The sequence below is a fragment of the Lampetra fluviatilis genome, chromosome 67, assembly GCF_964198595.1.
Source record: "Lampetra fluviatilis chromosome 67, kcLamFluv1.1, whole genome shotgun sequence".
NCBI classification, from domain to species: Eukaryota; Metazoa; Chordata; class Hyperoartia; order Petromyzontiformes; family Petromyzontidae; genus Lampetra; species Lampetra fluviatilis.
In genome coordinates this window covers 696,173-708,033 of record NC_136341.1, presented here as the reverse complement: position 1 = coordinate 708,033, position 11,861 = coordinate 696,173, and the positions used below count along the sequence as shown (strand labels likewise).

General features: G+C 60.3%; 1 protein-coding gene across 1 annotated transcript in view; it reads left to right on the top strand.

The window, feature by feature from the left end:
- Window positions 1-358: 358 nt before the first annotated feature.
- The window catches only part of SMG9 (SMG9 nonsense mediated mRNA decay factor), a 55,133-nt gene continuing 43,630 nt past the window's right edge, over window positions 359-11,861 (top strand). Inside the window, exons 1-4 of the mRNA XM_078882769.1 lie at window positions 359-595; window positions 2,512-2,547; window positions 8,315-8,417; window positions 11,061-11,103. Of these exons, the coding sequence (XP_078738895.1) occupies window positions 536-595; window positions 2,512-2,547; window positions 8,315-8,417; window positions 11,061-11,103 (242 nt within the window). The 5' untranslated portion in view covers window positions 359-535. The remainder of the gene's footprint in view (window positions 596-2,511; window positions 2,548-8,314; window positions 8,418-11,060; window positions 11,104-11,861) is intronic.

The window sequence follows — 11,861 nt, the reverse complement described above, 5'->3', positions numbered from 1 at the left end:
GTTTGCTTTATTGACTACTTGTGTTGTGGTCATTGCAAACATGATGCCTTGAATAAAGGTGTCAGTTTTGTACCAGTTAAAAGGGTAAAAACCTACCATTATATTTTGCCACTGGTAAAAGAGATCTCATAGTGTAAATGACAGCCATACATCCCTATCCAACATGGCGCTCCCTTACCCAACATGGCGCCCCTTACCCAACCAGGTGACCATACCTTCTTACCCAACATGGCGACCATATATCGCTACCCAACATGGCGCACTCCTTACCAAACATGGTGACCATTCCTCCCTATCCAATATGGCGCCCTCCTTACCAAACATGGTGACCATACTTCCCTACCCAACATGGCGACGTCTCTGACTTCAAGTGTCCCACGGTGCCCGGTGTCTCCCTGACGCCAGCGGACGAGTTGGAGGCAGCCGCCAAAGGGGAGGACGAAGGAGGTGGTGGACCAGGAGGTGGACAAGGCCGAGGAGGTGGTGGTGGACGAGGAGGTGGTGGTGGAGAGGCCTGTGAGGTGGAGAGGGAGACATGGGGGAAGCCGGGCACAGTCAGCCCGGAGGCCGGGTCGGGGCTAGGCGACGACGGGAGGTGAGGCCTAGTCTGTGTGAGTGATGGTGGTGATGTGATGTTGGTGATGTGATGTTGGTGATGTGATGGTGGTGATGTTGGTGATGTGATGGTGGTGATGTGATGACTGTGTGAGTGAGTGATGGTGGTGATGTGATCTCTGTGTGAGTGAGTGATGGTGGTGATGTGATCACTGTGTGAGTGAGTGATGGTGGTGATGTGATCTCTGTGTGAGTGAGTGATGGTGGTGATGTGATCTCTGTGTGAGTGAGTGATGGTGGTGATGTGATCTCTGTGTGAGTGAGTGATGGTGGTGATGTGATCTCTGTGTGAGTGAGTGATGGTGGTGATGTGATCTCTGTGTGAGTGAGTGATGGTGGTGATGTGATCTCTGTGTGAGTGAGTGATGGTGGTGATGTGATCTCTGTGTGAGTGAGTGATGGTGGTGATGTGATCTCTGTGTGAGTGAGTGATGGTGGTGATGTGATCTCTGTGTGAGTGAGTGATGGTGGTGATGTGATCTCTGTGTGAGTGAGTGATGGTGGTGATGTGATCTCTGTGTGAGTGAGTGATGGTGGTGATGTGATCTCTGTGTGAGTGATGGTGGTGATGTGATCACTGTGTGAGTGAGTGATGGTGGTGATGTGATCACTGTGTGAGTGAGTGATGGTGGTGATGTGATCACTGTGTGAGTGAGTGATGGTGGTGATGTGATCTCTGTGTGAGTGAGTGATGGTGGTGATGTGATCTCTGTGTGAGTGATGGTGGTGATGTGATCTCTGTGTGAGTGAGTGATGGTGGTGATGTGATCTCTGTGTGAGTGATGGTGGTGATGTGATCTCTGTGTGAGTGAGTGATGGTGGTGATGTGATCTCTGTGTGAGTGATGGTGGTGATGTGATCTCTGTGTGAGTGAGTGATGGTGGTGATGTGATCTCTGTGTGAGTGAGTGATGGTGGTGATGTGATCTCTGTGTGAGTGAGTGATGGTGGTGATGTGATCACTGTGTGAGTGAGTGATGGTGGTGATGTGATCTCTGTGTGAGTGAGTGATGGTGGTGATGTGATCTCTGTGTGAGTGAGTGATGGTGGTGATGTGATCTCTGTGTGAGTGAGTGATGGTGGTGATGTGATCACTGTGTGAGTGAGTGATGGTGGTGATGTGATCTCTGTGTGAGTGAGTGATGGTGGTGATGTGATCACTGTGTGAGTGAGTGATGGTGGTGATGTGATCACTGTGTGAGTGAGTGATGGTGGTGATGTGATCACTGGGTGAGTGAGTGATGGTGGTGATGTGATCTCTGTGTGAGTGAGTGATGGTGGTGATGTGATCTCTGTGTGAGTGAGTGATGGTGGTGATGTGATCTCTGTGTGAGTGAGTGATGGTGGTGATGTGATCTCTGTGTGAGTGAGTGATGGTGGTGATGTGATCTCTGTGTGAGTGAGTGATGGTGGTGATGTGATCTCTGTGTGAGTGAGTGATGGTGGTGATGTGATCTCTGTGTGAGTGAGTGATGGTGGTGATGTGATCTCTGTGTGAGTGAGTGATGGTGGTGATGTGATCTCTGTGTGAGTGAGTGATGGTGGTGATGTGATCTCTGTGTGAGTGAGTGATGGTGGTGATGTGATCTCTGTGTGAGTGAGTGATGGTGGTGATGCGATCTCTGTGTGAGTGAGTGATGGTGGTGATGTGATCTCTGTGTGAGTGAGTGATGGTGGTGATGTGATCACTGTGTGAGTGAGTGATGGTGGTGATGTGATCTCTGTGTGAGTGAGTGATGGTGGTGATGTGATCTCTGTGTGAGTGAGTGATGGTGGTGATGTGATCTCTGTGTGAGTGAGTGATGGTGGTGATGTGATCTCTGTGTGAGTGAGTGATGGTGGTGATGTGATCTCTGTGTGAGTGATGGTGGTGATGTGATCTCTGTGTGTGATGCAGCTTTGGAATGCAAGTCCCGAGGACACGCACACACAGGTCAGTGCGTGTTATTGTGGGTCACGTAGACCTCATGCCCAGCCACCTCATGCCCAGCCACCTCATGCCCAGCCACCTCATGCCCAGCCACCTCATGCCCAGCCACCACATGCCCAGCCACCGCATGCCCAGCCACCTCATGCCCAGCCACCTCATGCCCAGCCACCTCATGCCCAGCCACCTCATGCCCAGCCACCTCATGCCCAGCCACCTCATGCCCAGCCACCACATGCCCAGCCACCTCATGCCCGGCCACCACATGCCCAGCCACCACATGCCCAGCCACCACATGCCCAGCCACCACATGCCCAGCCACCACATGCCCAGCCACCACATGCCCGGCCACCACATGCCCAGCCACCACATGCCCAGCCACCTCATGCCCAGCCACCACATGCCCAGCCACCTCATGCCCAGCCACCACATGCCCAGCCACCACATGCCCAGCCACCTCATGCCCAGCCACCTCATGCCCAGCCACCTCATGCTCAGCCACCACATGCCCAGCCACCTCATGCCCAGCCACCACATGCCCAGCCACCACATGCTCAGCCACCACATGCCCAGCCACCACATGCCCAGCCACCTCATGCCCAGCCACCACATGCCCAGCCACCACATGCCCAGCCACCACATGCCCAGCCACCACATGCCCAGCCACCTCATGCCCAGCCACCACATGCCCAGTCACCACATGTCCAGCCACCACATGCCCAGCCACCTCATGCCCAGCCACCACATGCCCAGCCACCACATGCCCAGCCACCACATGCCCAGCCACCACATGCCCAGCCACCTCATGCCCAGCCACCTCATGCCCAGCCACCACATGCCCAGCCACCGCATGTCCAGCCACCACATGCCCAGCCACCTCATGCCCAGCCACCACATGCCCAGCCACCACATGCCCAGCCACCACATGCCCAGCCACCTCATGCCCAGCCACCTCATGCCCAGCCACCTCATGCCCAGCCACCACATGCCCAGCCACCACATGCCCAGCCACCTCATGCCCAGCCACCTCATGCCCAGCCACCACATGCCCAGCCACCGCATGCCCAGCTACCGCATGTCCAGCCACCACATGCCCAGCCACCACATGCCCAGCCACCTCATGCCCAGCCACCTCATGCCCAGCCACCTCATGCCCAGCCACCACATGCCCAGCCACCACATGCCCAGCCACCTCATGCCCAGCCACCTCATGCCCAGCCACCTCATGCCCAGCCACCACATGCCCAGCCACCACATGCCCAGCCACCTCATGCCCAGCCACCACATGCCCAGCCACCACATGCCCAGCCACCTCATGCCCAGCCACCACATGCCCAGCCACCGCATGCCCAGCCACCGCATGTCCAGCCACCACATGCCCAGCCACCACATGCCCAGCCACCTCATGCCCAGCCACCACATGCCCAGCCACCACATGCCCAGCCACCTCATGCCCAGCCACCACATGCCCAGCCACCGCATGCCCAGCCACCACATGCCCAGCCACCTCATGCCCAGCCACCTCATGCCCAGCCACCTCATGCCCAGCCACCACATGCCCAGCCACCACATGCCCAGCCACCTCATGCCCAGCCACCTCATGCCCAGCCACCACATGCCCAGCCACCGCATGCCCAGCTACCGCATGTCCAGCCACCTCATGCCCAGCCACCACATGCCCAGCCACCGCATGCCCAGCCACCTCATGCCCAGCCACCACATGCCCAGCTACCGCATGTCCAGCCACCTCATGCCCAGCCACCTCATGCCCAGCCACCACATGCCCAGCCACCTCATGCCCAGCCACCTCATGCCCAGCCACCTCATGCCCAGCCACCACATGCCCAGCCACCTCATGCCCAGCCACCTCATGCCCAGCCACCTCATGCCCAGCCACCACATGCCCAGCCACCTCATGCCCAGCCACCACATGCCCAGCCACCTCATGCCCAGCCACCTCATGCCCAGCCACCTCATGCCCAGCCACCACATGCCCAGCCACCTCATGCCCAGCCACCTCATGCCCAGCCACCTCATGCCCGGCCACCTCATGCCCAGCCACCTCATGCCCAGCCACCTCATGCCCAGCCACCACATGCCCAGCCACCTCATGCCCGGCCACCACATGCCCAGCCACCTCATGTCCAGCCACCTCATGCCCAGCCACCTCATGCCCGGCCACCTCATGTCCAGCCACCTCATGCCCAGCCACCTCATGCCCAGCCACCTCATGTCCAGCCACCTCATGCCCGGCCACCTCATGTCCAGCCACCTCATGCCCAGCCACCTCATGCCCGGCCACCTCATGTCCAGCCACCTCATGCCCAGCCACCTCATGCCCAGCCACCTCATGCCCGGCCACCTCATGCCCAGCCACCTCATGCCCAGCCACCTCATGCCCAGCCACCTCATGTCCAGCCACCTCATGCCCAGCCACCTCATGCCCGGCCACCTCATGCCCAGCCACCTCATGCCCGGCCACCTCATGCCCAGCCACCACATGCCCAGCCACCTCATGCCCAGCCACCTCATGCCCGGCCACCTCATGCCCAGCCACCTCATGCCCAGCCACCTCATGCCCGGCCACCTCATGCCCAGCCACCTCATGCCCGGCCACCTCATGCCCGGCCACCTCATGCCCAGCCACCTCATGCCCAGCCACCTCATGCCCGGCCACCGCATTCCCAGCCACCTCATGCCCGGCCACCACATGCCCAGCCACCTCATGCCCAGCCACCTCATGCCCGGCCACCTCATGCCCAGCCACCTCATGCCCGGCCACCTCATGCCCGGCCACCTCATGCCCAGCCACCTCATGCCCAGCCACCTCATGCCCGGCCACCGCATTCCCAGCCACCTCATGCCCAGCCACCTCATGCCCAGCCACCACATGTCCAGCCACCACATGTCCAGCCACCTCATGTCCAGCCACCTCATGCCCAGCCACCTCATGCCCGGCCACCGCATTCCCAGCCACCTCATGCCCAGCCACCTCATGTCCAGCCACCACATGTCCAGCCACCACATGTCCAGCCACCTCATGTCCAGCCACCTCATGTCCAGCCACCACATGTCCAGCCACCACATGTCCAGCCACCTCATGTCCAGCCACCACATGCCCAGCCACCTCATGCCCAGCCACCACATGCCCAGCCACCTCATGCCCAGCCACCACATGCCCAGCCACCACATGCCCAGCCACCACATGCCCAGCCACCTCATGTCCAGCCACCACATGCCCAGCCACCACATGCCCAGCCACCACATGCCCAGCCACCGCATGTCCAGCCACCTCATGTCCAGCCACCACATGCCCAGCCACCTCATGTCCAGCCACCACATGTCCAGCCACCACATGCCCAGCCACCTCATGTCCAGCCACCACATGCCCAGCCACCACATGCCCAGCCACCTCATGTCCAGCCACCTCATGTCCAGCCACCACATGCCCAGCCACCTCATGTCCAGCCACCACATGCCAGCCACCACATGCCCAGCCACCTCATGTCCAGCCACCACATGTCCAGCCACCACATGCCCAGCCACCACATGCCCAGCCACCTCATGTCCAGCCACCACATGCCCAGCCACCTCATGTCCAGCCACCACATGTCCAGCCACCACATGCCCAGCCACCTCATGTCCAGCCACCACATGTCCAGCCACCACATGCCCAGCCACCACATGCCCAGCCACCACATGTCCAGCCACCACATGCCCAGCCACCACATGTCCAGCCACCACATGTCCAGCCACCACATGTCCAGCCACCTCATGTCCAGCCACCACATGCCCAGCCACCACATGCCCAGCCACCACATGCCCAGCCACCACATGCCCAGCCACCACATGTCCAGCCACCACATGCCCAGCCACCACATGTCCAGCCACCACATGTCCAGCCACCACATGTCCAGCCACCTCATGTCCAGCCACCACATGCCCAGCCACCACATGTCCAGCCACCACATGCCCAGCCACCACATGCCCAGCCACCACATGCCCAGCCACCTCATGCCCAGCCACCTCATGCCCAGCCACCACATGCCCAGCCACCACATGCCCAGCCACCACATGCCCAGCCACCACATGCCCAGCCACCTCATGCCCAGCCACCACATGCCCAGCCACCACATGCCCAGCCACCTCATGCCCAGCCACCACATGCCCAGCCACCGCATGCCCATCCACCTCATGCCCAGCCACCACATGCCCAGCCACCACATGCCCAGCCACCACATGCCCAGCCACCTCATGCCCAGCCACCACATGCCCAGCCACCACATGCCCAGCCACCACATGCCCAGCCACCTCATGCCCAGCCACCACATGCCCAGCCACCGCATGCCCAGCCACCACATGCCCAGCCACCGCATGCCCAGCCACCGCATGCCCAGCCACCACATGCCCAGCCACCGCATGCCCAGCCACCACATGCCCAGCCACCACATGCCCAGCCACCGCATGCCCAGCCACCACATGCCCAGCCACCGCATGCCCAGCCACCACATGCCCAGCCACCGCATGCCCAGCCACCACATGCCCAGCCACCACATGCCCAGCCACCGCATGCCCAGCCACCACATGCCCAGCCACCACATGCCCAGCCACCACATGCCCAGCCACCGCATGCCCAGCCACCACATGCCCAGCCACCGCATGCCCAGCCACCACATGCCCAGCCACCGCATGCCCAGCCACCACATGCCCAGCCACCGCATGCCCATCCACCTCATGCCCAGCCACCGCATGCCCATCCACCTCATGCCCAGCCACCTCATGCCCAGCCACCTCATGCCCAGCCACCGCATGCCCAGCCACCTCATGCCCAGCCACCTCATGCCCAGCCACCTCATGCCCAGCCACCACATGCCCAGCCACCGCATGCCCAGCCACCTCATGCCCAGCCACCACATGCCCAGCCACCGCATGCCCAGCCACCTCATGCCCAGCCACCGCATGCCCAGCCACCTCATGCCCAGCCACCGCATGCCCAGCCACCTCATGCCCAGCCACCGCATGCCCAGCCACCTCATGCCCAGCCACCTCATGCCCAGCCACCACATGCCCAGCCACCTCATGCCCAGCCACCGCATGCCCAGCCACCGCATGCCCAGCCACCGCATGCCCAGCCACCTCATGCCCAGCCACCGCATGCCCAGCCACCGCATGCCCAGCCACCTCATGCCCAGCCACCGCATGCCCAGCCACCTCATGCCCAGCCACCGCATGCCCAGCCACCTCATGCCCAGCCACCGCATGCCCAGCCACCTCATGCCCAGCCACCGCATGCCCAGCCACCTCATGCCCAGCCACCGCATGCCTAAACAGCTTTTGTTCGGCCGGATCGAGGGGGCTAAACGGGCGCGGCACGGGCTAGAGAAGAGATGGAGTGATGTGGTACAGGAGGACGTGGAGCTGAGTGGACTTGCCGATGACTGGTACCAGCGGTGTCAAGATCGGCCTCAGTGGAGGAGGCTCGTGAAGGACGCTACTGGGCAGTTGGAGGCAGTCGCCCTCCAACAACAACGGAGGGCGGAGGAGCGACGCTCACAACAACGAGCGGAGCGCCGGGTGGCTAAAACGCAGCGAGTTGGCACAATAGTGGCCGCAAGGTGCACATGGCCTGGCACAAGCGTCGTGGTGACGTCACCGCCACTTAGTGGGGAATGGCGGTTGTTGTTGTGGTTGTTGTGGTTGTTGTGTTGTTGTTGTGTTGTTGTTGTTGTTGTCTACACGGGGGGGGAGCTTTGTCTGTGCTTGTGTCTGGCAGGAGGAGGCGGACGCTAAGGAGGTGGGGGCGGCCATGATGCGAACTCCCATCATCCTCGCCAAGCCCCCCACAAACCACGTGGTGAGTCCCCCCCCATCACTCAGCCCCCCACAAACCACGTGGTGAGCCCCCCCCCCCATCACTCAGCCCCCCACAGACCACGTGGTGAGCCCCCCCCCCATCACTCAGCCCCCCACAAACCACGTGGTGAGCCCCCCCCCATCACTCAGCCCCCCACAGACCACGTGGTGAGCCCCCCCCCCTCACTCAGCCCCCCACAGACCACGTGGTGAGCCCCCCCCCCATCACTCAGCCCCCCACAAACCACGTGGTGAGCCCCCCCCCATCACTCAGCCCCCCACAGACCACGTGGTGAGCCCCCCCCCATCACTCAGCCCCCCACAGACCACGTGGTGAGCCCCCCCCATCACTCAGCCCCCCACAGACCACGTGGTGAGCCCCCCCCCCATCACTCAGCCCCCCACAAACCACGTGGTGAGCCCCCCCCCCCATCACTCAGTCCCCCACAGACCACGTGGTGAGCCCCCCCCCATCACTCAGCCCCCCACAAACCACGTGGTGAGCCCCCCCATCACTCAGCCCCCCATAGACCACGTGGTGAGCCCCCCCCCCTCACTCAGCCCCCTACAGACCACGTGGTGAGCCCCCCCCCCTCACTCAGCCCACTACAGACCACGTGGTGAGCTGCCCCCCCCCATCACTCAGCCCCCCACAAACACAATCAGCAGCCAGCAGCCCCACCCACCACCCCCCAAAAAGAAAACCAACCCCCACTCACCACGTAACCCCACACAACCCCGCATCTCCCCCGACCCCCCACCGTGTGCGTGTCCCCGTGCGTCCCTGTGTGTGTGCGTGTGTGTGTCTGTGTGCGTGTGTGTGTGTGTGTGCGTGTCCCTGTGTGTACGTGTGTGTGCGTGTGCGTGTCTGTGTGTGTGTGTCTGTGTGTGTGCGTGTCCCCGTGTGTGCGTGTGTGTACGTCCCTGTGTGTACGTGTGTGTGCGTGTCTGTGTGTGTGTGTCTGTGTGTGTGTGTGTGCGTGTCTGTGTGTGTGTGTCTGTGTGTGCGTGTGTGTGTGTGCGTGTTGTGTGTGTCTGTGTGTGCGTGTGTGTGCGTGTCCCTGTGCGTCCCTGTGTGTGCGTGTGTGTGTGCACGTGTGTACGTGTCTTTGTGTGTGCGTCCCTGTGTGTGTGTGTGCGCGTGTCTGTGTGTGTGCGTCCCTGTGTGTACGTGTCTTTGTGTGTGCGTGTGTGTGTGTGCGTGTGTGTGTGTGCGTGCGTATGTGTGTACGTGTCTTTGTGTGTGCGTGTCTTTGTGTGTGCGTGTGTCTTTGTGTGTGCGTGTCTGTGTGTGTGTATCTGTGTGTGTGTGTGTCTGTGTGTGTGTCTGTGTGTGCGTGTGTCTTTGTGTGTGTGGGGAGCGGTGGTGAAGCGGTTAGCGCCACGCTGCGCTGTGAACCCGGCGACCCAAGTTGGGTTCCCGCTCATGGCCAACACCGGTGACGATTATCTGAACCGGTCTTGGGCCTCCCCTAGGTCGACTTAGCCTCAAATGAGTACCTGGTGCAGTGTGTAAACATCGCCACTGGAGAGACAAAGGCCTTGATAGGTGCTGCTGATTGCTAACAGCACTTGCCCCAACATTCTGTTCAGGCTATACGGGGGATCTTTGTCTTTGTGTGCGTGGAGTGTTCGAACGCCCAATGCGGATGAGAGGCTGCCACTGCTCCGTCAGGAGCTGGACCGGTTCCATCTGGATCTCTGCGGCGTTCAGGAGGTCCGGCAGACCGGCTCTGGCTCCAGTCACCATGAGGGGTGGACAGTCCTCCACTCGGGGCAGGAGACTGCCAAACAACAGGGAGTGGCTCTTCTTCTGAACAAAAGAATGAAGGGGGCGTGGGAGCGTGGCGGTGAGGTGTGGGAAGCTGTAAGCCCCAGGCTACTTTGGGCTCGCCTTCCCATCAACCAGAGGCGAGGAGTGGTGGTCGTGGTTACTTATGCCCCCACCGAAGACGAACATCCGTGGAGGGATGCGGGCAAAGCCGATGAGTCAGATGCCTTCTATGACCTCCTGTCACAGGTGCTGGCTAAAGTGGCCCCTCGGGATAGAGTCATCTTGTTGGGTGACTTCAATGCCCGAGTTGGTCATGATGCTGGCACCTGGTCTGGAGTGATTGGAAAGGAATGGGCCAGATCAGCTCAATAACAACGGCAGTAGGCTGCTAGATGTTTGTGCAGCCCATGGGCTTGTAATGACCAACACGCTCTTCCGGCATCGGCGCATCCACACAACATCATGGATGCATGCCGGGTCCAAGCAAGAACATCTGCTGGACTACATAGTGACGGAACAGCGAATGCGAGCCCATGTCCTTGACACCAGGATCTGGAGCTGATCCGCCCACTGACCATCGGCTTGTCATCTGTAAGATGCGCCTGCCATTATTCCACTCCGGTGTAGGTAATACCAGCATGACCGACATCGCTGCTTTATTGACCTGGTCAAGGCCTATGATACCATCAGTAGGCCTGGGCTCTGGGTTGTTCTTCAGGCTTTTGGAGTCCCTGATTCTCTGCTCACGATCATTAAGGACCTTCATGATGGTGAGCGGCCCGGGTAAAACTACGTGGCCGGGAGTCGGAGCCATTCCCTGTTCACCTTGGGGTGCTACAGGGATGCACTCTGGCTCCTAAAATCATTTCACATATTTTTTTCTGCCACGTAGTTCGAGAAGCCTCCGATGGCTCTACCGGAGGAATTTGCCTCTGGTGCAGATACAACGGGAGGCTGATCGATGCCCAGGTGCAGTCCAGGGTTGGCTCCCTGTTGGTCAACCATGTTTTGTATGCCGATGATCTGGTGATTGCTGCTGACTCTGAGAGGCATTTTAGGCGCTGCTGCTGAACCTGGAACGTGCCACTAAGAGGTGGGGCCTTACCATCAGCCCCTACAAAACTAAGCACCTGCCTGGGTATTTTGTGTCATCAAACACTCCACCCCTCAGCTCCCCATTGGCTAATGGAGCAGTTGTGGAGAGAGTGGAAAGTTTCCTATGCCTGGGCAGTGTGCTGATGACCGGCTTCGGTTTGACAGCAGAGGTCTCAGTCCGGATCAGTTGGGCAGCAATATCTTTTCATCGGCTGCATGAAGCTGCGTGGAAGCTACCTGGTCTGCAGCTCCACATGAAATGTTGGGTCTTCTCGACCACAGTCATTCCCTCCCTTCTCTACGCTTGCAAAACGTGGACCCCCCTAATGGAGCATCTTTGCCGGTTAGAAACATTTAGGCTGGCCTGCCTACGATCCATCTTGAGTTTAACCTGCAGGCTGGATTGTGTGAGGAGCTCACAAGTCCTTGAAAGATCTGGGCAAAGTCCCATCGGTGAGCTCCTCCGGCAGGCAAGGCTGCGTTGGCTGGGTCATGTAGCCCGCATGTCCAGCCACCGCATGCCTAAACAGCTTTTGTTCGGCCGGATCGAGGGGGCTAAACGGGCGCGGCACGGGCTAGAGAAGAGATGGAGTGATGT